This window comes from Podarcis tiliguerta (genome assembly GCF_965153285.1).
Source record: "Podarcis tiliguerta genome assembly, chromosome: 5".
NCBI classification, from domain to species: Eukaryota; Metazoa; Chordata; class Lepidosauria; order Squamata; family Lacertidae; genus Podarcis; species Podarcis tiliguerta.
The window spans coordinates 72,100,554-72,126,551 of record NC_139538.1 but is presented as its reverse complement, the minus strand read 5'-3'; the positions used below and the strand labels follow the sequence as shown (position 1 = coordinate 72,126,551).

The 25,998-nt window shown below is 41.8% G+C and overlaps 1 protein-coding gene across 36 annotated transcripts in view; it reads right to left on the bottom strand.

The window, feature by feature from the left end:
* The window catches only part of ANK3 (ankyrin 3), a 376,227-nt gene that overhangs the window by 334,511 nt on the left and 15,718 nt on the right, over nt 1–25,998 (bottom strand). For all 36 annotated transcript variants that reach the window (XM_083439835.1, XM_083439848.1, XM_083439844.1 and 33 more), the window contains exon 2: nt 16,384–16,422. In XM_083439835.1, coding sequence (XP_083295961.1) covers nt 16,384–16,422 — 39 coding nt within the window. The remainder of the gene's footprint in view (nt 1–16,383; nt 16,423–25,998) is intronic.

Below are 25,998 nucleotides of genomic sequence, written 5' to 3'. Positions count from 1 at the left end.
CTCTGAACTCCGCTATGAATTATTATTATTATTATTATTATTATTATTATTATTATTATTATTATTTTCTCTTTAAGTTCTGCCATGCTAGGCTCCTTTGGGAGAAAGGGTGGGATATAAATTCAATAAATAAAAAAATAAATTCAGGATTCCTCAAAGCTTCTATCTCTACTAAGATCTACAAGTTTCTTGCTTCTATGAGATATTTTTGGTTATTCGTTGATAATTTTTAAGAAGTGTTTTGACGTGCAACTCTTTAACAGTTATTATATCAGAGGCTGCGCGGCATCGAAATGTGAAGACTGCGAGCAGAAATGTCAGCCATACGGTTTTCTAACACATTGCTTAATTGCAGCCCAGTTTATATGTGAACTTTCAGAATCCCGGCGATGCAGATCTACTAGCAGAGTTCTATTTTTAGATCAAAAAATAACTCGCATAAGAGGACAACAGGGTAGGCCAAATGAAGTCTACCAGGACAGTTCTATTTATAAACACATGCAAGGAAAAGGAAGGAGGCATGGAGCCCATGTGGAGTGGAAAGGGAGAATTTCAAGAAGAACAACCAGCAACAAGTCACTTTTGGTGACAAAAAGCTCATGAGGCTGTCATGCGCAGTTGGTGAAGAGCAGCTTCGTAGTAGACACTGGAATCCATGGAAGTAGCTGATTTGGATAACACTTAGGACACTCTGTACTTACAGGAGGCTCCTTTTTGCAGTTTGAATGGTTTCTGCTGGCACCTGTGTCATATGTAATCTGCTGCTGTGTGCTATTCATTTAACCCTGACTGGGGACAAGGTCTCTCGTTTGCTTTAATGAGCTCCCTGAAAAGGTGGCACTAAGGGGAGAGAAATCCATGTAATAAATAAGTTTTCTTTTTGCACCAGCAAAAGAATATTGGCTTATTTACTTCATTCATTCATATCTACTAGATATTTTGAAAAGTTCTTTGCCTATTCTTTATAGGTCCAAGCTGCCTCCCTAGATATCATTGCCAAATTTGGAACAAGGGTTCCCAAGGTGTGGGAAAGCAGTTTCCTTCAGTGTTGGACTACTGGGCTGCTATTCTGACTGCCCATTTTTTGACACCGGCATAGGCTTGGCCACCTATTGATCACCAAGCTTGGCATGAAGGTTCCTAAAGAGGGTGTGAGGGTCCTTGGTAATGTTTGGGTGCTGGGCGCCATTTTGAATCAAGATGGTAGATCAAAATGTGACTTTGGCATAACTTTGCCTGATTTTTGGCATGGCTGATCCAAACTAAAAAAAAAACAACCCCAAACACTATCCAGTTAAAAAAACACAGCATTTTGGGGTTTCTGCATATTCCTGGGCAACATCAAGCACTCCCCACTAGTATAGATATATTACACACACTATATATTTTTCTACATCACTGACATTCCAAAACTTAATTCTTATATTTGCTAACATATGAAAATAACTCATACTTCTCCACCCTGCAACCCCATTATATGTATTTTTACTCAGAATCCCACAAAGTTCAGTGGGACTTCCTTCCAGGTAAGTGGGTTTAGGAATTCAACCTCCCTCATTTTAATTGAATTGATGATTCAACAAAAGATCTGAAAGACTGGCAAAAGTACATGTCTGATAAGGTTTCTTCTGCTCAGCTTTCATCAGGCAACCTTTTTAGTCTTTTTATTTTAATTAACTGACATGTTTTTCAACAGAATGACTACCTATGCATAACCTCAGTTATTAATGGAGTAAAAGTCATTTGTTCATAGCATTGCTAAAATTATCATGAGGCATAAGTAGCAAGTATAACGTGTGTGTGAGTGTGTACGTTGCCTTTTCAAAATTATATTTTGAATCTATTCAAGCACAAGCCTGTGAATCTTGCCACCCAATCCCAATTTAGTAAACTGTGCCCCTTCACACCACCTACAATTTATACTGCAATTGGTTTTTGCGGGGAGAGAGAAGAATCCAGTCTCCATGCCTGTCTGGCTGGCATTGAGTAGAAACTAAATTCAGCTAAAAGAGTGTAAAAATATTTGACTCATTGATTCATGGGCATGTGCCAATAACAATTAAGCAAGCTGAAAGAGACTGCTTGGTCTAATGCAATGTTGCACAGGTTTGATTCACTCAAACTTCTCTGTATTGGGAAGTTTTTTATATTTGATGTTTTACTATGTTTTTATATGTGCTGTAAGCCACCCAGAGTGGCTGGGGAAACCCAGCCAGATCAGCGGGGTATAAATAATAAAGTTGTTGTTGTTGTTGTTGTTGTTGTTGTTGTTGTTGTGTTGCACATAGAAACTTATGTGTGGCTTCAGGGAGTTGGGCACAGTTCTTTAGCTTTTCCAGCAGATTCTATTGAGTGACTTAAAAAGAAGGAATGAGTTCCATTGCCAATAATTTAGACACAAGTCAGTCACTGAGCTATATAGCACAGGTTAACTAAACATTTTCCCTTCATGCACAAGGCCAATATTCCTGTCCCAATATGGCGCACATCTTGTTTGCTTAAATCTACTTCAAACAAACTATGGCTTTTATGCACATTAACAGGAAAATACCATTGCCTATAACGCAATGCAAGAGGCGGTATCCAATTTACGTTTTACTCAGAAATTAATGGACCAAACTTAGTCATGTTCATTGATTTCAATGGGTCTACTCTGAGTAAAAATTAGTTGCCTACCACCCACTTTGCAGAATGGTTTAAAGTAAAAACAATCTCCCTTTCCTTTAGATCTTTCTGATTTTTGGCATTATTAATTCTTGTGCCCTCTCAAAATCCTTGAGTAAACACTGCATTAAGAAGGTGGCCAAGATATATACTTCATCATATAACAAGCCAGCTGGAAACCCTAGAGTATCCCTAATATTGTCAGGCACAGACATTAAGATGTGGTGACCTTGACCCCACCTTTCACTAACGGATACTTATTTCTATTGTATATTGTATTTGGACCAATACTTGCTTGTGAACAGTTTTAAACTTTTCTGTGCCAAATCAAAATTGTCAGGATAGTCCAGGTCCAAATGTTGGCAGAGTCCAGCTCACCACAGCTGATGATACAGCAAGTACCTTAAGCAGTGTTTTATCTACAATGAATTTTCATTTTATTTTCAGGTATGTGAGGGGTGAGCCTTTTAATGGGCCCTTAAAGGTAGCCACATCAACATTCTCTCCAGGTTTCTTGCAATTGCACAGCTCCGTCACAGAAATTATCAAATGCTATGCATTTATTTTCCAGCAATTTTCATGCAACTGCCAAATTTGGTCCTTCAATTTTTATACCTGTTAGTTCAATCCATATAATCAAACAGCAGAAGGCAACTTCTGGCTCAGACTGCTACAATGATGCCTGAAGGGTGGGTCAACCTGGCACCTGTGAAGGCTTCCAGGGGTGCCCCTGGCAGGTGCCCCAGACTCTAAGATTTCACTTTCTTTTTAAAGTAAGCCTCTAGCCCTCCTAGAATGAAAGTTATGGGACAATATGTGGAGGTACCTTCTAAGCAATTTCCGAGAAAAGAGAATGGTGTGGTTATCTTGTATATTTTTTCCCCTGGTACCGAGGAATGCTCCCTGTTATTAGACAGCAGTAACATCAGCCTCTATCCCTCCCTCCTCCTTTGTGTGTGATCTCCATAAACAGGACCAATAGGGCATAGATGAGTACCCATGGTAAGCATAAGGTTGTCAGAGGCAATTTAGACAATTTGTGTCATCCCATGCTCCCCATAGCAGCCATTTTGTGTTATGCCACAGCAGCCATGGCAGCCATTTTGTGACTAGCGACCCCAGAATTCTCTGAAATTTAAAAATAGGCCAACTAGACCAAAAATATTGGTGACCCCTGCTCTAGAGTTTCTTTGCATGCATGCACCTATACATCGATCCAGGGGCAACACTTGAAAGGGGGCAGGCATCAGGGTGACGTTGGTTTTGCAAAAAGTAAACAAAATCGCAAGCCGGAGTATTTCCTGATTTTCACATCTTCACAAAGTTACAGATGTGGAAACTGCAACAGCAAGCAATGAACCCCTGAAAGCATTTATATTTTCTAATCACTTTGCCTTTTTAAGCAAATTCAATCAAGACAACTTTCAGCCTAGTTAGTAAGTATCATGAACATGTTTTTTTACTAAATTCCACCAATTACCACCAATTTTTGTGATCATTTGGAGCTACAGCATAAAACCATATATACTCCTGTAAGTAAATGATCAAAAAAGCCATGCATTTATCAACTGCAATATGAAAAATAGTGAACAACTGCTCTAAACCAGTCAAATCCAGTCCCATTCATTTCAATAAGCCCTCTATAATTCATGCTCAGTCCTCCTACTGAAGTCTTAGGGAATTTTGTCCGTCTTATTTTCAGTATTCTAGACTGGCTCTTTAGAAACAGTTTACCACCTGATACAAATACTCCTGGTTTGGATGTCAGATTACAGGAGGAGGACTGTGACTGAATGCTCCCCCCGCAAAAGGAAATACTGTCTATAGCAGCAGTTTTACATTAGGATGCACTGTTTGTTCAAAGAACCTCTTGTACAAACACGAGGGCAGTAATTAGAATGCATTGGTTTTAACCCAGTAGCTCATTTGTTAGATTACTGTGGATAGCATTAGTGACTATCAAGAAATGTAAACCATTAGATAGCTTCTCTCCACATTCCCTAAAACCAAAGAAGAGTAACCTTTCAATGGATACAGAAAGAACTTTCCAGCTCAGCAATCATCTCTAGTTTTCTTGCAGGGAAATTCCCAGCACATTATCCAATGTGCAATTTCTGCATTAGATATTTGGCAGTGCATCTTAGCTTGCTTCAAGGAAAGATGATCATCAGCGGCCTTCAACACTAATGGCTATGCTTAGGAGGATAATGGAAAACATTAGAGGAATGGTATTCCATGGGATGCCTTTAAAAAGTTCATGTTCTGGAAACAGTATACAGTTTTATTTTGCAAATTGCTAGCTGTTTCCTGCCTCAATTTGTTTGGCTATGATATCCAGTTACAATTTAAGATTCATTATTGCAGAATGAAAGTAAACAGGAATGGCTCTTAGGTTAAAAAAATATTACACTTAAAGAAGGAATATTCCAGAGATTAATGGCTCTGGGTGTACTAATTAACCCATACTGGTTATCCATCTCTAGAATGAACCTATGATCATGAATGGAGCAGCCACACACTTGATGTATTTGATATAATTCTCTCTGTGCGTTCACTTACATTTTAATTTGTGGTTGGTCATACAAATTGTTATGTGTTGAAGTTCTCACCCTGGCCACCAGGGGGTATTGTGTATATAGTTTTCACTCAGGTCCACGTAAGTTCATTAAGGCAGGAAACCCAGGGCTGTTGTTGTTACAGTGTTGACAGCCGGCTGCCTATAAAAGCAGGCCGGCTGAGCTGTTTGCTGTTCAGTTCAGTTCCAGCTTACTTATAAAGAACTACAGTGGTACCTCAGGTTAAGTAACTAATTCGTTCTGGAGGACTGTTCTTAACCTGAAACTGTTCTTAACCTGAAGCACCACTTTAGCTAATGGGGCCTCCTGCTGCTGCCGCGCCACCGGAGCACGATTTCTGTTCTCATCCTGAAGCAAAGTTCTTAACCCGAGGTAATATTTCTGGGTTAGTGGAGTCTGTAACCTGAAGCGTGTGTAACCTGAAGCGTTTGTAACCCGAGGTACCGCTGTACTTAGAGAAATCTCTGTGTCGTCTGCTATGTCCACCCACTACATGATACAAATGTTCATGGATGTGAATATTGATATAGAGGTCTAGAGTCCCTTAAAAGTGGCAAGAAGCAGGATAATGTGTGATATCAAGTGAGGCATATGGGATTCACTTGCACAATTTTCAGTAATAGCCACCAGTTTGCACAGCTTTAAAGTGGGATTAGAAAAATTCACTGAGGATAAAACTATCAGTAGATCTTATCGTGTGGGGAACATGAACAAGAGAACGCTATCACCATCATGCCTTGCTTGTAGGCATATGCTTGACCAGTCTGAATACAGAACTAAATAAGCTTTTGATCACATCCAGAAGAGCTTATTATATGCTTGGTATTTTTGGAAATTCTGCAGTCCTTGTAGGAAAACATTGCAGAGAAGCAGAACTGCATGTTTTTGTCCTCCATGCCTTATTCGGTTTCAGTGGCTCTCTGAATGGTACTGTCATGCTAGCTCCAGCACTGAGACCAGCAGTAGGCAACCATCAGAATTTTCCCCACACAAGTTATGCATGTCAGAAGAGAGAAAGGAGTAACACCTTCCCTGTAGGAAGAGCTTCATTCAGGGTTTATAGTTCATTTAGGGCAGATGTGCATCTCAGGAGAATTTTAGGAAAGAGTTGTAGATTCTGCAGAGGAAGAATAGAGAGAACCCATGGGGAGAGGGGGGGAGACCACCTTCCACAACACAGGAAGCACCTCGAACTAGCAATGTTTTGCAATAACAGCTAAGAACAGGGAGTTGTCCACTGGCATCCTACAAATATCAATGCTGGATGCTAGCAGTAACAGTGATGCCTCTTACAAGGCTACATAGTTAAAGCTTGCACTGCAAAGTTAGGGCAAAAGATCAACCCAATATCACAGGTTTGCACCTGTAGAATTACTGTTTTAAATTTTACCAGACATGAAATGTATGATTGACTGCAACCTCTCTTCAGAAAGCATGCCTGTGTTGAGCTGCATCCAAGTCTTCAATCCAGGGTGTTGCCTTCTGGACCATATTGGGGGTTGTTGCAGATCTTTATAGTCTCCATTCTGATATTTTATACTGCATGATGCTGGGCAGGAATACTAAGATTTTAATTAACTGAACATATTTTTCCTGTGAGGTGTGCAATTGCTTTTCTCCAACATAGAAACCATCAGGTTTAAAATAAGTGGAAGTGAAATCCAGCAGTTGGCAGCATGAAAATTTTGGGCTCCATGAAAGCTATTGTACACACACACACACACACACACACACACACACAATGGTTTTGAATAAGCTGTGATCACTAGGAACTTTTAATATATGCAACCTGTGCAGATCATTTGCTGACATCTGGAGAGAAAGCTCAACATGCACTGGGGAAATGACTTGAGTAGATTATAATAAATTGCAATAGGTGGGCAGGAATGAAAATGAAAATGGCCAGGAGACCAATTTAGAATAATCCAGAGTGTGTAATGTGGAACTTTAAAAGTTTAAAAGAGTTTACTTTAGCAAATGACTTTATTCAGTGAACATACAGATGAGCTGAAACGGAGATATAATATTTACATTTGTTAATGAGTTCTTGATAAAACAAAACAGCCTTTGGAATTAGTATTTGGGGACAATTCTGCTGATTCATTGTAAGTGCATACAAAGGGATGTGATGCTGCAGAACTAGGCAGTTTAACCTCCAAATCCTTGCAGCTATGAAAACATGCAGGCACGGCTCTGAAAGAACTTTTATATACTGACAGCTTTCCACATACTGTCCTTCAGGCCAAAAAGGTCATAATTTAATTCCAAGGGGCATTAACAAAGATTCCAGGGTTGGGCTTCCCTCTTTGATGGATGAAAGAGACTTTCAGTTTTCCTCATGCAAGATGCTAAACTACTTCCTAGGCAGGCACACTCACCAACACAATGGTGCATCAGTGATGAAGGAAAAACATTCAAATTGCAGAGACTGCGCCTCCAGGGCAAAGGAGGGCAATCTTTTTCTTCTGAAGGGTCACAATCCTGGTGGCGCAGGGCACCAGAGCCATCAACGGCCAGAACTAGAGACAAAAGTGCTCTGGATTAACTAGAAATGGACCCTCAGCAATTTCCAAGTAGTCCATGGGGGAAAGGGTTGGGAACGACTGTTCTAGCCTGCATGACACATATTTTCATAAATCAACTTCCCCATTATGCAAGCTCAGGGAAAGGTGTGGCAAAGAGGTTTGAGCAGAGGCACACCTACTCCTTGTACAATTGAACAGCTAAGGGTAATATTGACTAGAATCTTGGAAGTGTCTGGTATTCTAAAATTTTCTGCTGAACAACTACTGGATTGTGCTGATTGCAATGGGCACACCTAGGACTGGGAACGCTCTCCTTGTCCTCAGCTCACTGTTTCATTTAAGTCTCAGTGCCTGAGCTGAAAACCATTTACTTCACCCCCCTTGCAACTAACAGAAAACTGTACAGCTATAAGAAAGTGATTACATAATGGATGTCTGGAGAAAAGCCCAGCCGGCATGGCCTTTCCAGAACAGGATTAATCATTTCTGCTGCATAGATGAAGCCATTTGTGTGTGGGGTGGGGAACAATGCTTAGAATTCAGGAGCTGTTTTGTGAAACAGCTGTTTCATAAACAGTGGAAGCGGATACAGGGAAAACAAGGCTGCAGTAGTTTAGAGGATTCCTACCCCAACTTTCCATTCACAGATCCACAGGGTGGCTGACAGTAAAAATTACAACACACAATTAAAACAAAAGATGGCAGTACAAATAAAACCAGCAATTGAACAAGAGTATAAAAGCATGATGCCATTAGAAAGAATGGTGTGAAAAATACAAATAAGTTTCCAGGTTTACTAATTGCCTTCATTGTGGGGGAGAAGTGCAGGTTACAAAAAAATACATGGAACAAACTAGGATGAAAATGGCAGCCCTGTATCAAATTCCTTTCTCCACCTCAACAAATGGGCAGTTCAACTTACCAGTGATGTCAGGACACATGACTGCTGCTGGTGTAAGCGAGGATATCAGAATATTGTCAGGAATCAGACAACTACAATTTGCAGATGGAGGAGTTCAACGCAAGGCTGCAATTTTAGCATCAGCCCTACTTCAAGTCAAATGCAAGTCCTATGCATGTTTACCGGAAAACAAATCCACTTGAATTTATGTGGACTTGAATTTATGTGCCAAGTAAGTGTGCACATAATTTCAGTTAGAGTATTGCACTCACGATTGAATATGCACTATGCACGATTGAATACGAACTATATGCACATATGCATATAGTTTAATTGAACTATATGGGACACAATGCTAGTCCATAGTTTAGCATAACATTAATGAAACTGCTAGTATTTGGTGGCTTATTATCTTGGCTTGTTTCAAAAAGCCATGGGCTCAAACTATCCACAGGTTGTTTCAGTCCAGACATGACAATAAACTGCAGTTAAACTAGCAAGCAGATGCTTCCCATTGCTACCTTGAACCCATGATCTTGGAGAAGGCAACAGGAAGAGAGCATTTAGGTCTGATCCTTGCCCAGGCTTGTTCCCATAGCACCAAACCATGGTTGTCTGTTATGTCACCAAATCCAAATTCAGAGATGTTCAACATGTGAAATCCGGGAGCAGGAACAGTAGACATACTTGGGCTTCCCCCTCCATGCATCCAGCATCTCTGGGCTTGAACTGTGTGGAAGGTGTTTTCTACAACTTAAATTACAGGTTACTTTAAGTCAGGGTTGGGGAACCTGTGCCCCTCTATATGTTGTTGAATTTTAGCTCTCAGGATGATGGGAGTTGTAGTCCAACATTATTCGGAATGCCACAGGTTAGCTACTCTTGCCATAAGCTATTATGCTTTTGTTATTGTTGTTTCAAAGTACAGTCCCCAAAAATCCTAAATGTGGGATGGTAAAATTTGCTGATCTCCATTCAGTAGTGCAGGAAGCCAAAGGTCTATTTTGCCATTCAAACTGAACCCCCACAAGTGGTCAAGTGCCTTGAATGCAGAGTTGACCCCATGCATTCAAACACAGCATTATTTTTAAAATACATTTATATACAGTACTGAATACAAAATCAAAAGAGCTGTGACATTAAAGTATCCCTTTTTAATAGCTTATAAATATTTTTCTTTCCCTTTCAACTTGATGCTCTGCAGGGACAGATTTATGTATAGACTAAGTAGGCTGAAGCCTTGGGCCTCTAAATCTAGGGGGCCTCGCCAGCCTGCCCGCTCCCCAGCGCCGCAGTCTCCCCTCTCCCAAAATTGCAAACGCAAGACTTCATGCGAGGACAGGGCAACTCAGGCCCAGCAACTATGAGACTCAGGGCTAGCCAGTGGGGCCCAGTTTGAAGCTCTGGGGCCAACTTGGAATTTTGGAGCTATAAATACAATCCATCTAGATTGCCCTGGTGCGGGGGCCCACTTAGGAGTAGCCTGCGGGGCCCAATTTGGCCCAATTGCTCCAACTGCCTTAAGGCCAGCCCTGATGAGACTGTGCAGGAGCTGGGCTGAGAAGCACTGCCACTTCTAGGTCCCTGGTGTCACTATTCAGCATACAGACTCAAGGACGTGTTATGGAAATAAAGGGGGGCACTTATTGGAAATCATTTTTGTCACCTCTCAACACCTCTCCTCCCTCAAAACCCCGGGATAATAAGCCTTTGCACTTTTAATGGAGAAAGCTTGCAAATTGTATCCCTTCTGGTTTCTATTGGCAAAACTTGTTGCATTGTTGCAAGAGTCAAAATTGTATACCTTTGTACTTGACCGTGCTGATGGACTACTAACCTTTGAAAATCACATAAAATCAATGCCATAACCAATTCTTCCATTTCAATGACATGTTGCTTCAAAAGGAAAGGCAGACTTGGACATCACCTTCCTCCATAATCCTCTAAGCGAGAGGTCATGTACTCAACTTCGATACCACCCTCCTCCATAATCCTTGGGATATACAGTCAAGTACAGAGCACCCCTCCCTTGAGGGAACAATGAACATCCATTGATGGGTTTCCTGAGGCCAGGTGTTCCCACAGCCCATCCTCAGGAAGGCCAGAAGGCAAAGATATGCATAGATAGTTTTATTGTTATTTAGGTGGCAGGTACTTTTGGTGAATCCCTGTGACGGGATGAGCTCCCGTTGCTCGGTCCCAGCTCCTGCGATCCCCACGATGGGGTGAGCTCCCGTTGCTTGGTCCCAGCTCCTGCCCACCTAGCAGTTTGAAAGCACATCAAAGTACAAGTAGATAAATAGGTACCGCTCTGGCGGGAAGGTAAACAGCGTTTCCGTGCGCTGCTCTGGTTCGCCAGAAGCGGCTTAGTCATGCTGGCCACATGACCCAGAAGCTGTACACCGGCTCTCTTGGCCAATAAAGTGAGATGAGCACCGAAACCCCAGAGTCACAACTGGACCTAATGTTCAGGGGTCCCTTTACCTTTACTTTTTACTTAAGGTGTTAGGAACTTGATCTGATAACTGGGGCAAGTTGATGAACTTGGGTAACCTCACGACTCCCCTCCCTCCTTGTGACATCATAATGATTTATCAGTGATGTATCAATGATGGTGCTGGAAATGTATTCTGGGTAGGGACAGAAGGTCTTTAAAGAGCTTGTAACCCATGTTCGGGGTTCTTACTCTGTGTGGAGATCTGTTGTGGAACAATAAAGATTGTGGTCTACTGACCGCTGTTTTGCTCCTGTATTTGGCTGGAACTTCCTTCTTCTGCTAACCGCAAAGACCTTCAGGGACTTTCGCCCTGATGAGTTGGGCTGTTGAGTATCCTTACATCCCAGAATTTTCCATCTCAGAATCCAGAGCCAGCAGGCCCAGAGTCAACAACCAGCTGCACAGCCTTCCCCAGCTCAAGGGTCAGGTCAGTAGTGGTACATGCTGCACTTTAATCAATGGGAGAGTGGGGGGGGGGCAGCTGGGGCAGATAGACTAGGCAGGCAAGCTCTCCCAAGTCTCTTCCATTCCTTCTCTCCTCCTTGGCTTGAACAGAGCAAGGCAAGCACATGTGACTGGCTCTGGCCTCACCCCTCCCAGGCAGAGAAGTCTATCTTTCACACACATCAACAGAGCCTGTTGGTGGCTGCAGCATGCACTGCAGATTGCCCACAGGCAGAGAGCGGCCTTTGGGATCAGGGAAGGCAGCAGTGGGAAGGGATCCTCAGAACTACCTAGAATCATAGAATCATAGAGTTGGAAGAGACCACAAGGGCCATCGAGTCCAACCCCCTGCCAAGCAGGAAACACCATCAGATAGAATCATAGAATCATAGAGTTGGAAGAGAAGGCAGGAGGCCAGGCTGCACGTTGGTAACTGGACCTCATCCTGACTCTGACATTAATGGGAAGGGGGAAACCAGGCTCCAAGCTAACAATCTTTTGCAGAAAATGGAAGAACTGGAATCTGTGTTTATGCTGCATTTTTGGACCCGTGTGCTAGTCATTTTCACAAGGTCAGCAAAGCCCTTCATAAATCAGACCTGTTATTGAGTTCTTGTGCAAGTTTGTACAGTTCACTTCTGGATTTTTAAAGGAAAATTAGAGATGATTTTGATGAGCTTGAGAAACAAGCAAAAGCCACCTTGCCAAATGTCAACTACAAAACAAGGAGACAAAGAGGGAGGGAACGGCAAAGAAATGACAGAAGTGCACCTGATGCCTTAGATGCACTTTCTTCAAGAGATAGGTTCAGGATAAAATCCTTTATTCCTATATTAGATGCACTTGAAGCCAATTTAAAAAGAAGTAGTACTGTGTACAGTGATGTTGCACAATTGTTTGCCATTCTTTCTAATTTGACAGCATCTAAACAAGAAATTAAGCAAGGTGTTGAACAGTTGATGGAAGCATACCCAAAAGATATTGACCTGAAACTTATTGATGAACCTTTGCACTTTCACCTGCATGTGACACAATGCCATAGGCCTACAGCAGAGCATTCTCTGTCTCATACAGACCTTTATCAAGTTATATACAAGGACAAAATTCATATGGCCTTTCCTAATGTGGAAGCAATCTTGCAGCTATTTCTTTGAGAATTGTTATTTTGGCAGCTCCCAAATCGTTAATCTTTCCCGTCCAGCTGTTATCAAAGAAACAGAGAGAAGCCTCCTTCTAAAACTCCTTGTTGATTTATTCTTAAACAGACTGTTTGCAATGTAGCCATATATCAGATCAATTGGCCTCTGGAATCCAACCAGTCCCCCCTTCGGGCCCTAGAGAGGGGCTGCCAGATATCCATTTAGCCCTTTCTCTCACTCATAATAAAAAACTTTTTTTTGCAAACAGTTATATATATAATATTGTTTCCAGTCTTTCTGACCAACCAACAGTTAGCTCCTGCTTCTCTTAATCAGGGAGACTATTTCAGATATTCCATAAATGCGTAGTGGGTAGACGCCATTTTGTTCTTTGTTTTCGTCTTTTAACAGGCATTTCAAATCTTAAAAGAAAAGCGGCTGTGAATAGGTCCCAATTATATATAAAAGTCCATCTGTACTCACTTTTTGAAGAGCAATTTAGGTTCTTAATGAGGCTTGGCATGCAATACAAATTGTTAGTGTTAGAAGAAGAAGAAAAAACATACCAAGCCCCTCCAGATTCCAAACATCATGATGAGGATCTCTTTGAAGTTCAATCTTTTACACCAGAGACTGTACATACTGCAGGTTTTTCCCCAGTTTCATCAGTTCAGAGAGTGTCTGTTTGTTTTTCAAATCTTTATATTTTCCCAAAGATGCGTCTGGCTATGGGGTGGCATCGCAGCAGTATCAATCCGTCCTTTGCTCCGTGACCCAGTGCCCCTGCCATCTGCCACATCAGCAATCTGGGGCAAACCGTGGGTCATCGAGACAGTCCTCCCCTGCCCTGGGGAGGCTGCCAGGGCTAATTACCCCCATATCAGCCCTGAATTATCGGAACGGCTGGAGTCCGATCGTGTGGGAGACCGCCATTTTCCACCACCGGAAACAGGAAGCCACTATTTCTTAGCCTTATGGTCACTAACTGCTCAGGAGAGAGGAGTTTTTCAAGACTCAAAAGAATTAAAAATGAATTAAGGGCCACAATGTCTAAAGAAAGGTTGTCCGCACTGAGCATTCTGTACATTGAAAGTGACAAACTTAGACAAACAAATTTTGATGAAGTTTTGGATGATTTTGCTATGAGGCAGGCTGGGGGGGGGGGAGGAGAAACATTTTAGCCTTGCTGTATTTGATGGTTGTAGTTTACTTCTTAATATGTATTTTAAAACTGACTTTTTAATGACAACATAATGTAGATTCTAAAAGTGCCACACTGTCAGGTAATCATGGTCATATTATTTACACTTCCCAGGCAATATAATTTGTAAACTCAAGGTGTGTGGTTTTTTAAAGAAAAACATTACAACTTCATTTTCCTAAAAATTAATGCTTATACCACAAAAGGTTTACAAAATTGTTATTGCAAAAGTTTTTCCGTCTTAATTTTACGCATTTTTATAAATCACCATGGTATTTAACAATAACAGCTTATGTCCTTTACAGGAGAAATTGAGAATTGCAGAATTTTAAATACCCGTCATCATCCTTGGCTTCACTCAATTTTGTTTATAACACTCTTCCATTTTCTTCTAGTCATGAGGGTGGGGGAAGGGGAGGGGCGTCACAAGTGGAGTAGCCTAGGGACTCTCTTCATCTAAATTCAGCCCTGATGCTATGGCTAAACCACATCATGTCTTGCTACAACTTGATTAAAATTTGGCAATGCCTCTAAGGACCAGGTAAAATTACATTGGAGCAGAGCTGGCCCACAGGCCACCTGTTGATAACTTTTTTCTTAAATCATTGTAATTGGTTTATCTGCAGCAGAAGAGAAAGTCTGAAGAAAAAGGCAATCTGGCAACCTTAACATTATTCATTTTCCATCCCAGTGCACATCTTCCATTGTGATTTTAATTATCTACCGTATTTACTAAGTTCTACAAAACATGCAAAGCAATACAAAGCCTTATCTTCTTCTTTTTTAAAAAACACCTCTTTTCAAATAATGATTTTTATCTCTTATAGAAGTCTCATTTGCATGCTGTTGAATGCAAAACAAGGAAATTTGTCTTGCTAGGATTTCAAAAGATTATTAAAAAGCATGACACTGATCCCTGCTGATAGTTTTCAATCAGTTTTTAATACACACACACACACACACCATGTTAATAAATCAGAACTCAATACACTGAAGATTCCCACAGGTTTAAAGACCAAGATGACTGAAAGGATGGATGAAAATATTTATACTTCTTTCTTCTCGGATGGAAGCATCATGAGCATCAACTGCACTTGTGGGATCTCAAGCAGAAACACAGCAGACCATCACTGATATTATCCTCAGGCATTAGCCATTTTGATGCAGTGCCCATGAAAGGTCAACATGTTGGACTCTTTCAGATCATCTACAACACTTTTCTTCTGAAGCAACGTTTTAAGACCTATTCTTTTAAATTGGTTATGAGGAACCTGTGGTGCTCCAGATCTTTTGGGATTCCAAATCCCTTGCATGGCTAATGGTTGGGGGTGGTGGGAGTAGCAGGCCAACAATATTGGAAGGGCCTCAGGTTCCCCATCCAAGCCATGGAAACAATTCTGTAATTGACAGTAGTCATTCAATATAAGGACCTTCCAGTTCCATGGCAGCTCAAGCCTTGCATGGGATGTAGGGAGTGTCCTGTGAAAGCAGAGAGCAGATAGGCCCTGCTAAGTGAGGAACAGAAAATGTTTTCTCTGCAGGGAGCTGAAAGCCAACTGATACCTTACACAGGCCAACCACACATGGAGTGTGGTAGGCTCCACCTCCTTGGAGATGCTGGCTGGCTGGTTAAAGGTCCCTCGCCTTATTTTGCAGTCTTTAATTTCTGCATAGCTGGAGAGATAAGACGATGAGTTCCCTACTTAACCACTGAGTCAAAGGGTAGTGGCTCAGCAATATTCTCCAGCCAGGAGGTCTCAAATAAGGCACATCAGCCTGGCAGTCAAATTTATTTGTTAGAAACCAGTATTCTTGGCCATTCTACCCCTTCCCCCAAGAAGTAGCCTGAACCTTGTTCTTTTTTTATTCCTCCCACTAACACTGCAATGTCCTTGGGTTGTGGGAAATGACAAGTACAAAACAATGGACACAGGTCTTTAAAAACACATTTTAGTCCCACTGAATTTCAATGGAAAAGTTGCTCATAACTTCATTCAGTTGAGATCTGTGGCCCAAGTCGTGCTTTATTTTGCCTGGATCATGTCCTATATAAGGAAGGGAATTTTTTTTTTCATTCTACACTTAAAGAGCATATTACACCGTTGTCAAATAGAGAAGCAGAATATGATCAAGAATATAAAAGTTTCAAGAATATAAAAGTTGCTTTAACATGTTTTGATACTCCATCCAATCATCTCTACACACAACTTACTCTGTGGTCATCTGGCAGGTGTTGACCAAACTGCGGGAGGCAGTGGATGACAGGAGTGCTTGGTGTGCTCTGGTCCAAGGGGTCACGAAGAGTCGGGCATGACTAAATGACTAAACAACTTAACAACAACACGACCTATACTACTGAGATGTGAACGCAGAGAAAAAACAGTCACTTAAAAGAGGACAGTAACAAGCATATTTTCCTTTTTATTTTTTGCCTACCTTTCGAGAGCTTTGAGGAGGATGGTGTCTGTGATAAACCTAAAAATAAACAAATAAAACTTTTAAAGAATGTAAACAAACTTAAGTCAAAAGACATCTTGCTTCTGAAGAAAAATGCAATTTAACATGGAAAATAGCAACAAGCAGGAAAAAGTATCTAATGAAGCCCTAAGCAAACACATATACAGTGTTACCTCAGGTTAAGTACTTAATTTGTTCCGGAGGTCTGTTCTTAACCTGAAACTGTACTTAACCTGAAGCACCACTTTAGCTAATGGGGCCTCCTGCTGCTGCCAGGCCATCGGAGCACGATTTCTGTTCTCATCCTGAAGCAAAGTTCTTAACCTGAAGCACTATTTCTGGGTTAGCGGAGTCTGTAACCTGAAGCATATATAACCTGAAGCGTATATAACCCGAGGTACCACTGTACAAGGCATGAAGATAGCAAATTAATTCATAATAAATTAAATAAATTGTAATAAATTAATCACCACCACCATCATCATCTTGAGCTGGATCCTCCTCAGCTCCTGTCAACTTATAAGTTTCTGTATGAACTACATTGATACCTTACATGTAAAATACATGTCCCAAGATGGACCCAGTAGGATCCAGTAGTAGAAAGGCTAAGATGGATTTCCCCTCTTACATACCTGCTGGAAAATAGGAACCTTCATCCCCCTTTTTACTTTCCCAGGCTTTCGGTACGGTACAGACAAGTTACTGCAAATGACTAACCAACTTTTCCTTTAAGTGCTAGTGTACCACAAAATTGCAACCTGTAGCATATATTACTGAAAGGCAAAAATGGATTCAGAACTCATTCAACTTTTTTTGCAGCGAAGGAAGGAAGGAAGACTCCCAAACTACCAAGAAACATGAAAAATGAAGTCTTGATATTCAAAGTGCAGATAAGAATAATATACAGAAGATGTAGGCAAAACCTCTTCCCAAGACTTTGGAGAATCACTGGGAAAATGGGAAGTGGTCTTACTCAAACCAGTGCAGCTCTCTTTCATTTCCTTCATGGGCTCATGCGAGTTCATAGGATACCCCATGACTGCACATCTTTAATACATGAGACTTGCTTTGGTCTCTGACTACGATTCACTTCCAATGGTGGGTCATGGCTGTGGCAGAGGCAATGGCATCCTCCAAGTAGCGACTCATCAAGATAGGGGTGGGGTTGGGTTAGGTGGCAACAATGATGGGAACTCCAGGTTGGCGACAGTGGTCCTGGAGGTGTGTGCACACCTGTGGGGCTCCCGCCACAACCCTGGGGCTCCCCTGATCTCACTGCCCCCTCACTCTGCCACATCCCTACTTTCTCTCCCCCCTGCCCACCCCCCCAAAAAACCCACCACTGCTACCATCTTTCCTACAGATGCAACAAGGTTTTTTTGCTCTAGCTGAAACATATCAGTGAAAACGTATTTCCTGGAAGCCATCTGAGATGTTATATTATCCACTTGATGAAGCAATTCCAGGTCTACAAGCATCCTTCTACCAATCCTGATAACTAAAATAGGAGGAGACTCTTTGGTAGTGGTGGTTGTGGGCTTGCTTATGAAGCCGTTTTCAGCAGGAACAAGCCATGGTTCTGCAATACTTTCCCCAATTATTTTCCCACTTAACGTTAGCCCTACAAATGAATTCAGGATCAGTTGTCTAGTTCAAGAAAGACTCACTCGTGCCACTATTTTCTCTAGCCTTAGACCATGAGGCTGTACAAGGAAGCTCCATTTTTCCTCCCAACTTTAAAAGACTATTAGCTCTTTAAGGCTATGAAAGAGAAAGAGATTCTCTCCAGGATGCACCCACCAAGTACCGCTACTGGAATACAGCGGCTTGATGAAGCCTGCATGTGCAGTTTTTGTATTTCCATCACCCCCATGTTGGCACAATCATGTGCTCACTGGGAGCAGTTGCTACTTGCCCCTGCAGAGTTGCAAGCTGCAAGACTGGCCTGTATGTTCTGTGCATTAACTCAAAGCAGGAGTAATGCATGACTCCCTAAGATCTCAATTGTCACCTTTGGTCTTTTCATATGTTTTTTCCTTAATAGGAATGTTACTGCATGGACAGCCCAGCCTCTAAATTAACACAAAGCTTGAAATGTTGTATTTTAAATTTCGCAAACGTTCAAACAGAACAGTCATTTACATTCTCTCTTCATAAAGAGAACCATCAGTCGAGACGAAAAACTATTTGGCTTTAATTGTGAGGAAGTAATAGATTATTCCTGTATAAATGCTAATCAAGCCTAATTTAGTCACTGCTACTCCCAAATGACACAAATGATGAGAGGCCAAGTACAAGCAATCCTGAGGATACTGCAGGCAACTTTTTGCAGCCACACTAGTAATTTGTGGTTCAAAAGAAAGGGGAGGAGTAACAGTTTTTGCACAGCTTCCCTTTACAATTACCTGGAAGCAATTCTTACTTTGAAATATGCAGGTCTATAACTAACAGTCTGATAACCAGCTCACAGGTGGTACCAGCAAATCCCTAATCACTGCTTTTGGGGGGGGGACTCAGGGGTAATAATAAATAATAATAACAAATTTTATTTATATCCCGCCCTCCCCAGCCGAAGCCGGGCTCAGGGCGGCTAACAACACTAAAATAGTGCAACATTATAAAAACATTATAAAAAATTAATTAAAATCAAATTCAAAATTGATGGCAACCATAAACTAAAGTTTTGTAAAGATTGCCAGAGGAGGGAGTCAGGCTGCACCCTGACCAAAGGCCTGGTGGAACAGCTCTGTCTTGCAGGCCCTGCGGAAAGATGTCAAGTCCTGCAGGGCCCTTGTCTCTTGAGACAGAGCGTTCCACCAGGTTGGAGCCGCAGCCGAAAAAGCCCTGGCTCTAGTTGAGGCCAGCCTAACCTCTCTGTGGCCTGGGACCTTCAAGATGTTTTTATTTGAAGAGCGTAAGTTCCTCTGTGGGGCATACCAGGAGAGGCGGTCCCGTAGGTACGAGGGTCCTAGGCCGTATAGGTACCAGCCATTCCCATGCCCACCTGGCAATCTTTGAAGCCAAGGTCAGAGTTGTCCAGCAGTAAAACTGCTAGCACATCTGCAAAGCTAAGCAGGGTCCAGCATGGTTTCAAATTGGATGGGGAACTATGTGTTGATTTCCCTGTGTTGTAGGGAGTTGGACTAGAACACTCAGGGTCTCTTCCAATTCTATGATTCTGTACTTGTTAGTCATATGGGAATGCCTCACCTGCAAGGGTGCCCTATGTTTAGGGAGCAAGGAGCATCCATTCCCTTTATCAAGGAAGAAGTTAACCAAACTGCCCTTGAAGACTTTCATGGCTCAATTGCAAAAACATATACTCAACAATATTTGGTTAGAAGAGTTTGCTTATATACACCCCATCACAAAGATAGCAGTGTTGATCAACAGCTACAAAACTCTTCACTTAAAAAAGGGTTCTTCTATCATGCAGAACATGTACATAGGCCCATTGAGTTGTTTATATAAGACACTGCCCACCGTTTCAATATTAGGTCTCCCATACTTTTAATAGTTTTATAGATAAAGGAATTTTATAGTTTTATAGTTTTAATAGTTTTATAGATAAAGGAATTTTTCTTATATAATGGTTGAAAAGGTGTATAGAGGTTCAAAGGTTGACTACCTATATCAGGGGTGGGGAACTGCAGGCCCCGAGACAGAATGTGGCCCTCCGGTCCTCTCTATCTGGCCCTGGGGACTCTCCCAGGCCAGGCCAACTCTCCAGGGAATGTCCATTCTCCCCATCCCACACCCATCACCAGCCCTGCTCTGTACCCTCCTTTAGTGCTCTGCCTGGCTGAAATGTGCCCTCAAACTCTTGCATGCCTGAATGGAGCACGAAGAGGGCTGGCTGGCTGGCTTTTGCACGCTTGGAATGTAGCCCATTGTGCAAAAGGTGTGAATCACATCTGTTGTTCCATCCACTCCCCCCCCCACCTCACCCCATGGGGGCGTGGCCCTCAGAAGGCTATCTGTGTCAAACTGAAAAGGTTTCAGTAGAGAATTTGCAGGGGCAGACTTTGGTCTTTTAAATTTCAGTAGCTCCTGTGCAAAGTGAAAATTTGGTGGCCCCCGCCTCTCTCCTTCCATTCTGACTGTGTACTATGCCACAGTTGTGACACCCTGAGGTGCCCCATTCAATTTGGCACCCAGTGGGGGGGAGACCAGTCATGCTGCTCTAAATCCACTTCTAGAATTGTTGATGCTCCTGATAAATAACCATGTGAGGTAGGGAGAGCTGTTCCCCACAGCATCTCTGAATGAATCTTCAGGTAAAAGCTGCTCACCCACCTCCACCCCTCAGGATTATGGGCCTGGCTGATTGAAGAAAGAAGGTCTGTGCACTTTTATTGTGAAACCTGCAAAAAGCAGCGAGTCACCAGGTGGCTTCTCCGATTTCTATCCGATTTCACGAATGATACTAGAAACACCAAACACCTTCTCACACAATCCACACATGAAATAGCTTAAATACACTCAAAAGGGGTCCAAAATGTGGTATTCCTGCAAAACGTGTGAAAATTCTTCAGCATATGAATTCAAACCTTCACAAAAAATACAGGCTGAGTTGCAGCTGTGAAATAATGTCTCAAAAGCATTCATTTTAATATGGCATTTGCAATCCAAAATGGCTCCATTGCCCTTCTGCAGATAAATATTCAAGCTGCAGATTGGGCATGAGATCTGAATTACCAGTAGCTTTAAATACTTCTGTAATATTTCAGGCTTACCCAAACAGATCTGCTAGTTGATATACCAAAGGTACATAATGGTGGAGAGTAACCATGGAAACACTGTACAACTACACATTTTTCCATGGCAACCAGGCCTCCATGGAATACTAATGAGTGACCATGGCAACAGGAAGTTAAAGAGAGGATGTCTGGAGACCAAAATATTTCATGTATCATTTATAAAAGATTAAAAAAATTGACAACTGAATGTACACATTTGCTTTATACAAATCCCAATTTCTGAAGTAAACAACCACAAAAAACAAAGTCACTGGAATGCTAAGTACCACTTTTATGTAAAATAAAAACAAACAGGGAAAAAAATCTTACTGCTGTATTAAACCAGAGTTCTTATGTTTTGACTGAACACAGACAGACATAACAACTTAGCACAGCGGAATGAATTCTGTATGTCCCAAAATTTCTATGAAATGCTGCATTCTGAGCTCTATGGGAAGAGAGCAAAAATTAAAATGAAAGACAACCGGAAAATATTCATATGCCTAAATTCAAAATGTTTTCTGTTTCTCAACTCAAAAGCTGTGTGATGCCTCAGGCCTTTGGCCAACCTTAAGGCAAATGAAATGCAAAGAAAATTGGCATTTAAGGCAATTTTGCAAAATAGAGAGGTGGACAGTGTTAAGGCATCATCCACATTACTGATCAGAGACAAAAATCACCTGCCATTTATAACATTGAAGAACAACAAAGTGACCTACAGAAATATATATGTCAACAAAACAAAATAATGTGAAAATTAGCTCTTTGGGGGCAAGGCGACTAAACCAAGTAAGCTGTACTGTTGTCAGGGTCTATGCATGCGCCAGACATACACAGAATCTTATGCTGGCCTTATCACTCTCTTGCCCTTTCCGCTCTCTCAAGCTTTAGGATAGCTCCCTCCCTGTCTCATTTTTAGAAGTGCCATATGCACAATTAACAATCCATTTTGAAAAGGAAACTTTTCTTAAAAACGCAAAACTATTTTCAGTATAGGTGGGCAGATAAATCAGCTCCGCGATTAAAACCACTTCAAAGTTGAAGAACCATTTCCCAGCCAGAGCTCAGCCCTGGAAAGGAACACGCACCATCTGAACTGACTACAACGAGGAAACCTCCAGAGCAGACTCGATGCGGAAAAGAAATGAAATAAAACGTATGTGTCTTCTTCATCCTAACCCCCTTGTTGTTTTATCTACTGTAGTCACATTGGTATGACTTTGATATGTTCCTCTGGGCAAGGATAGGAAATCTGGTACCAGCTGCACTTCCCAGAGGCATTCTAATGCCTGTGACAGGAAGGCTCTCTCCCTCCCTTCCTCCTTCCCTCTCTTTTTGATGTTACAGGGTGTATGCAACACTCTCAGTTTAGATTATGGAGCTGCCAGAAGTCACCTTTTAATTCACAGGTAAAGAGTTTCATCTAAATCATCTGTTCTGGAGCTTGAACAAGAGGGATGAGATACAGTTTGTGGCATCTCATCACCTCCTATGATTTTAGTTATCAGGGTGAAATTTCAATCCACGAGGCAAACAACGTGGTCTTGTGACACTACTGTACAGTGAACTGCCTCTTGCCTTTCCCATGCAGCCAAAGAGAAGAGAAATCTGCTAGTGGTTTATGCCCATTCGTATGAAATGTAAAGCTAAATCGGAACATTCAAACTCCATAGCCACATTTCTCCAAGTTGCTCCAAGTTCAGATATCAAGGCACAAACGTCAGACTGAAGCACACCCACATCTAGGCTTGCCACTTACTTTGCAGGGTGGTGATAATCTCTAGTTATATGAATGGATGAGTTCATGAAGCTGAGTGAATGAATGAACCAATGCAAATTTACAACTGCTGTCTCCATAAACCGAGAACTTTTTAAAAATGTAGCTAAAGGAGCAACAGACAGATTGTAACCACCAGAACTATGTTAAACTGAGGCACACATCCTATGGCCTGGCCATGGGGAAGGAGTTTCCAGAAGCTGTGGGGAGTAACTGGAAGTTCACTTCACTGTGCATCTGTCACATATTTTGAAACATGAGTGAAGCACAAACCCTTAGGAGCTTTCACTGTGCATAACTAAATATATACTAATAACATTAATGAGTGAGCAAAGCAGGCATACAGACCGTATGTTTGAACATCCATAGCTTTGCATACCAAAGCCAGCTCACAATACTCTCTGTGTGGTGAAGAAGCAGACACACACTGACCTAATGTGACATGGAGGCCTATGCATTTACAAGATTCACACAAATTCCCCTTTAAGAAACAAACCCCACCTTTTGGGAGTAGTACATATGCAAACTGGGCCTCCATGTGGAGTGCCCACCTCAGAAACATTATGTGCATGATGGATATGAAAGTTATGCATTGCACTCCCTTCTTCCGTGAGAAGGATCACTAGCCCAGTAAGAGTGCAAGTTGGGCTGAAGCTGCTTAGTCCAGCCAACTCTGAGGACATCCTTGCACGTAATGCGAAGCCAGCATGAGCAGCTGAACAAGCCAGGATACGAAGCCATAAATCAAAGCTGGCTTCTTCAGCTGCTCACATGAAGGGAGGAGTGAAGTGGCTTCAAAGGAGCTCCCACGTGATACTTGTGCATATCCTTGCTTTAAAAAAAAAATAATTAAAGATTTCTTAGTTTACAAAAATATGTTCATTGTCTGTTTTTTCAAGTTGTGTTTTCTACAGATCAGTTTCATATGTTGCGAGACATTAGTGCTGCACGCAGTATTAGGTTGGGAAGAAAAGAGGGGAAGGGTGGAGAAGGTGCATGGGGTGGGATAGGGTGGTAATGCTGCTATTCTTCTACTTCATGTATGTGTGGGGTTTTGTGTCAGTGTCACTTGTGTGGGTTCTCTTTCTATTCGCTTGTTATATTTCCTTGGTGGTGAGCGTGGTAGGGGTGGCCTAGGGGTGGTTGGGTTGGCTTTGGTTGGCTTTAGTTAGATTTGTTTGTGGCAGGGGGGTTGGATTTTTGGGTCAGGTTAGCTATATTGATTCGTATGCTGTTGGCGGATTCTTGTTGTTGGGCTATGTATGTGATAAAGGGGAACCATACCGGGGTGAAGGCATCTTCTTCTATTTCATATCCGAGCTTATTAAACAAGCATGTTTAGCCTAATGTTGCATGTGCAAATGGCCAGAGTGCACCTGACATTTCAACCCAAGGCCACTTAAGCCAAGACCTTTTGCTGCTGGGCCTATGTATTTTGTTACCTGCTCACTTGCATTTTAAATTAAAGCTATGTTTTAAAAATCTAAGCATCCAAGAAGTAGGTGGTGGAGTTCTCTAATGCAGTGTTTCCCAACCTTGGGCCTCCAGCTGTTTTCGAACTACAATTCCCATCATCCCTGACCACTGGTCTTGCTAGCTGAGGATTATGGTAGTTGTAGTCCAAAAACAGCTGGAGGCCCAAGGTTGAGAAATGCTGATCTAATGAGCCACAAAATTTTCCCTAACCTATACTTGCCCAATCTGGATATGCTGGTCTTCAATGCATTGTGCAGTTTTTATGCCAAGATCTCTCAGATGTTTTAAACTTTCAAGAGTTTTTTTGCAAAAATGTACTCCACCTTAGGGTTTGTTCCCCTTTCCCATTGTGAGATTGAAAGTATCTGGCATGTATGCATACATTTAGAAATTAAAGAATTGCACTTAGTCTTTGGAAAACCCATTGATAGGCTTTGAAAACCCATGATATAGTGCTAATTCCTATATTATCTTCTACAATTTCTGAGGATTAGGGACACAGAAGCCATTTGAAAAGGGGGGGGGGGCTTGTCAATGTTAATCACCTCCACCAGTTTTTTTCACCTCGGTTCATGCACACACAGAAAGAAAGCAGGGTGCAAATTAAATTTGAAGAATCTGATGGCAAATATTCAGCAGTGCTCAAGAAGCCACAAGGGTGGAAAAATACAAGGATCCCATTTTTTTTTTTCATGTGAACATCCTCTGTTCCTGTTGTGCTTTCGTACAAATATGTAAAGGACTACAGCACCATCTACTGATATTTTACACATATTGCACTACTATAGTTCTCAGAAAGGTTACTTCAATATTGATGGGGTGGAGATTAAGTAGAATGGGAATCAACAACTAGCAGTCAAATCATCAAATCTGATCCTCTGGGGTGCATCATCTACACCCTGTGTAAACCGATCCAGAGGAAGCTAGCCCAGATTCCCCAAAAACTTTAGGGAGGAATTCAGGGACAGAGGGGATTGGGCAAAGTTAGGTTTATGCCCTGGGAGGTTGAACTTATTGTTCTTAACAGTGGACAATGGTTGAGCCACTTTCACTTCAGCTGCATGTGTGTGGAGCAATTAATAGAAAGTTCTGCTTCTCTTCAGCTTTTGGCGAGAGATAGCATATTGAATGACAGCTACCACGGAGTTGAAAGGAGCAAAGAGGGTTGAAGGCTGCGATCAAAACAGCTGATCAGCATATGGAAGGAAGGGTAGAAGAACTGGTTATTTTTGGCAGTGAGCTTTCACCATGTTGCCCCCTCCGTTCTTTCATGATGGCCTGCACCTCCTCACTGGTCCACCCCAATATCATACTGCTTGAAGTGTTCAGTGAGGAAGTGAGTTTATAGCAACTTACACAGAAGAGAAAGCTCACATTTACAGATCAAGTGTCCCTATTTTCCATTAACAGTCCAAGGTTTACAGAAGCTGTCCAAGTCCCTGACTGGATCTTGGGACATCCCTATTTTCCCTACAGAACCGTTAGAAGATATCTGAAGGCAGCCTTGTATAGGGAAGTTTTTTTAATGTTTAATTTGTTGTATATTTTTATGTGTTGGAAGCCACACATTCAGATAGGCAGGGTATAAATAATGAAATTATT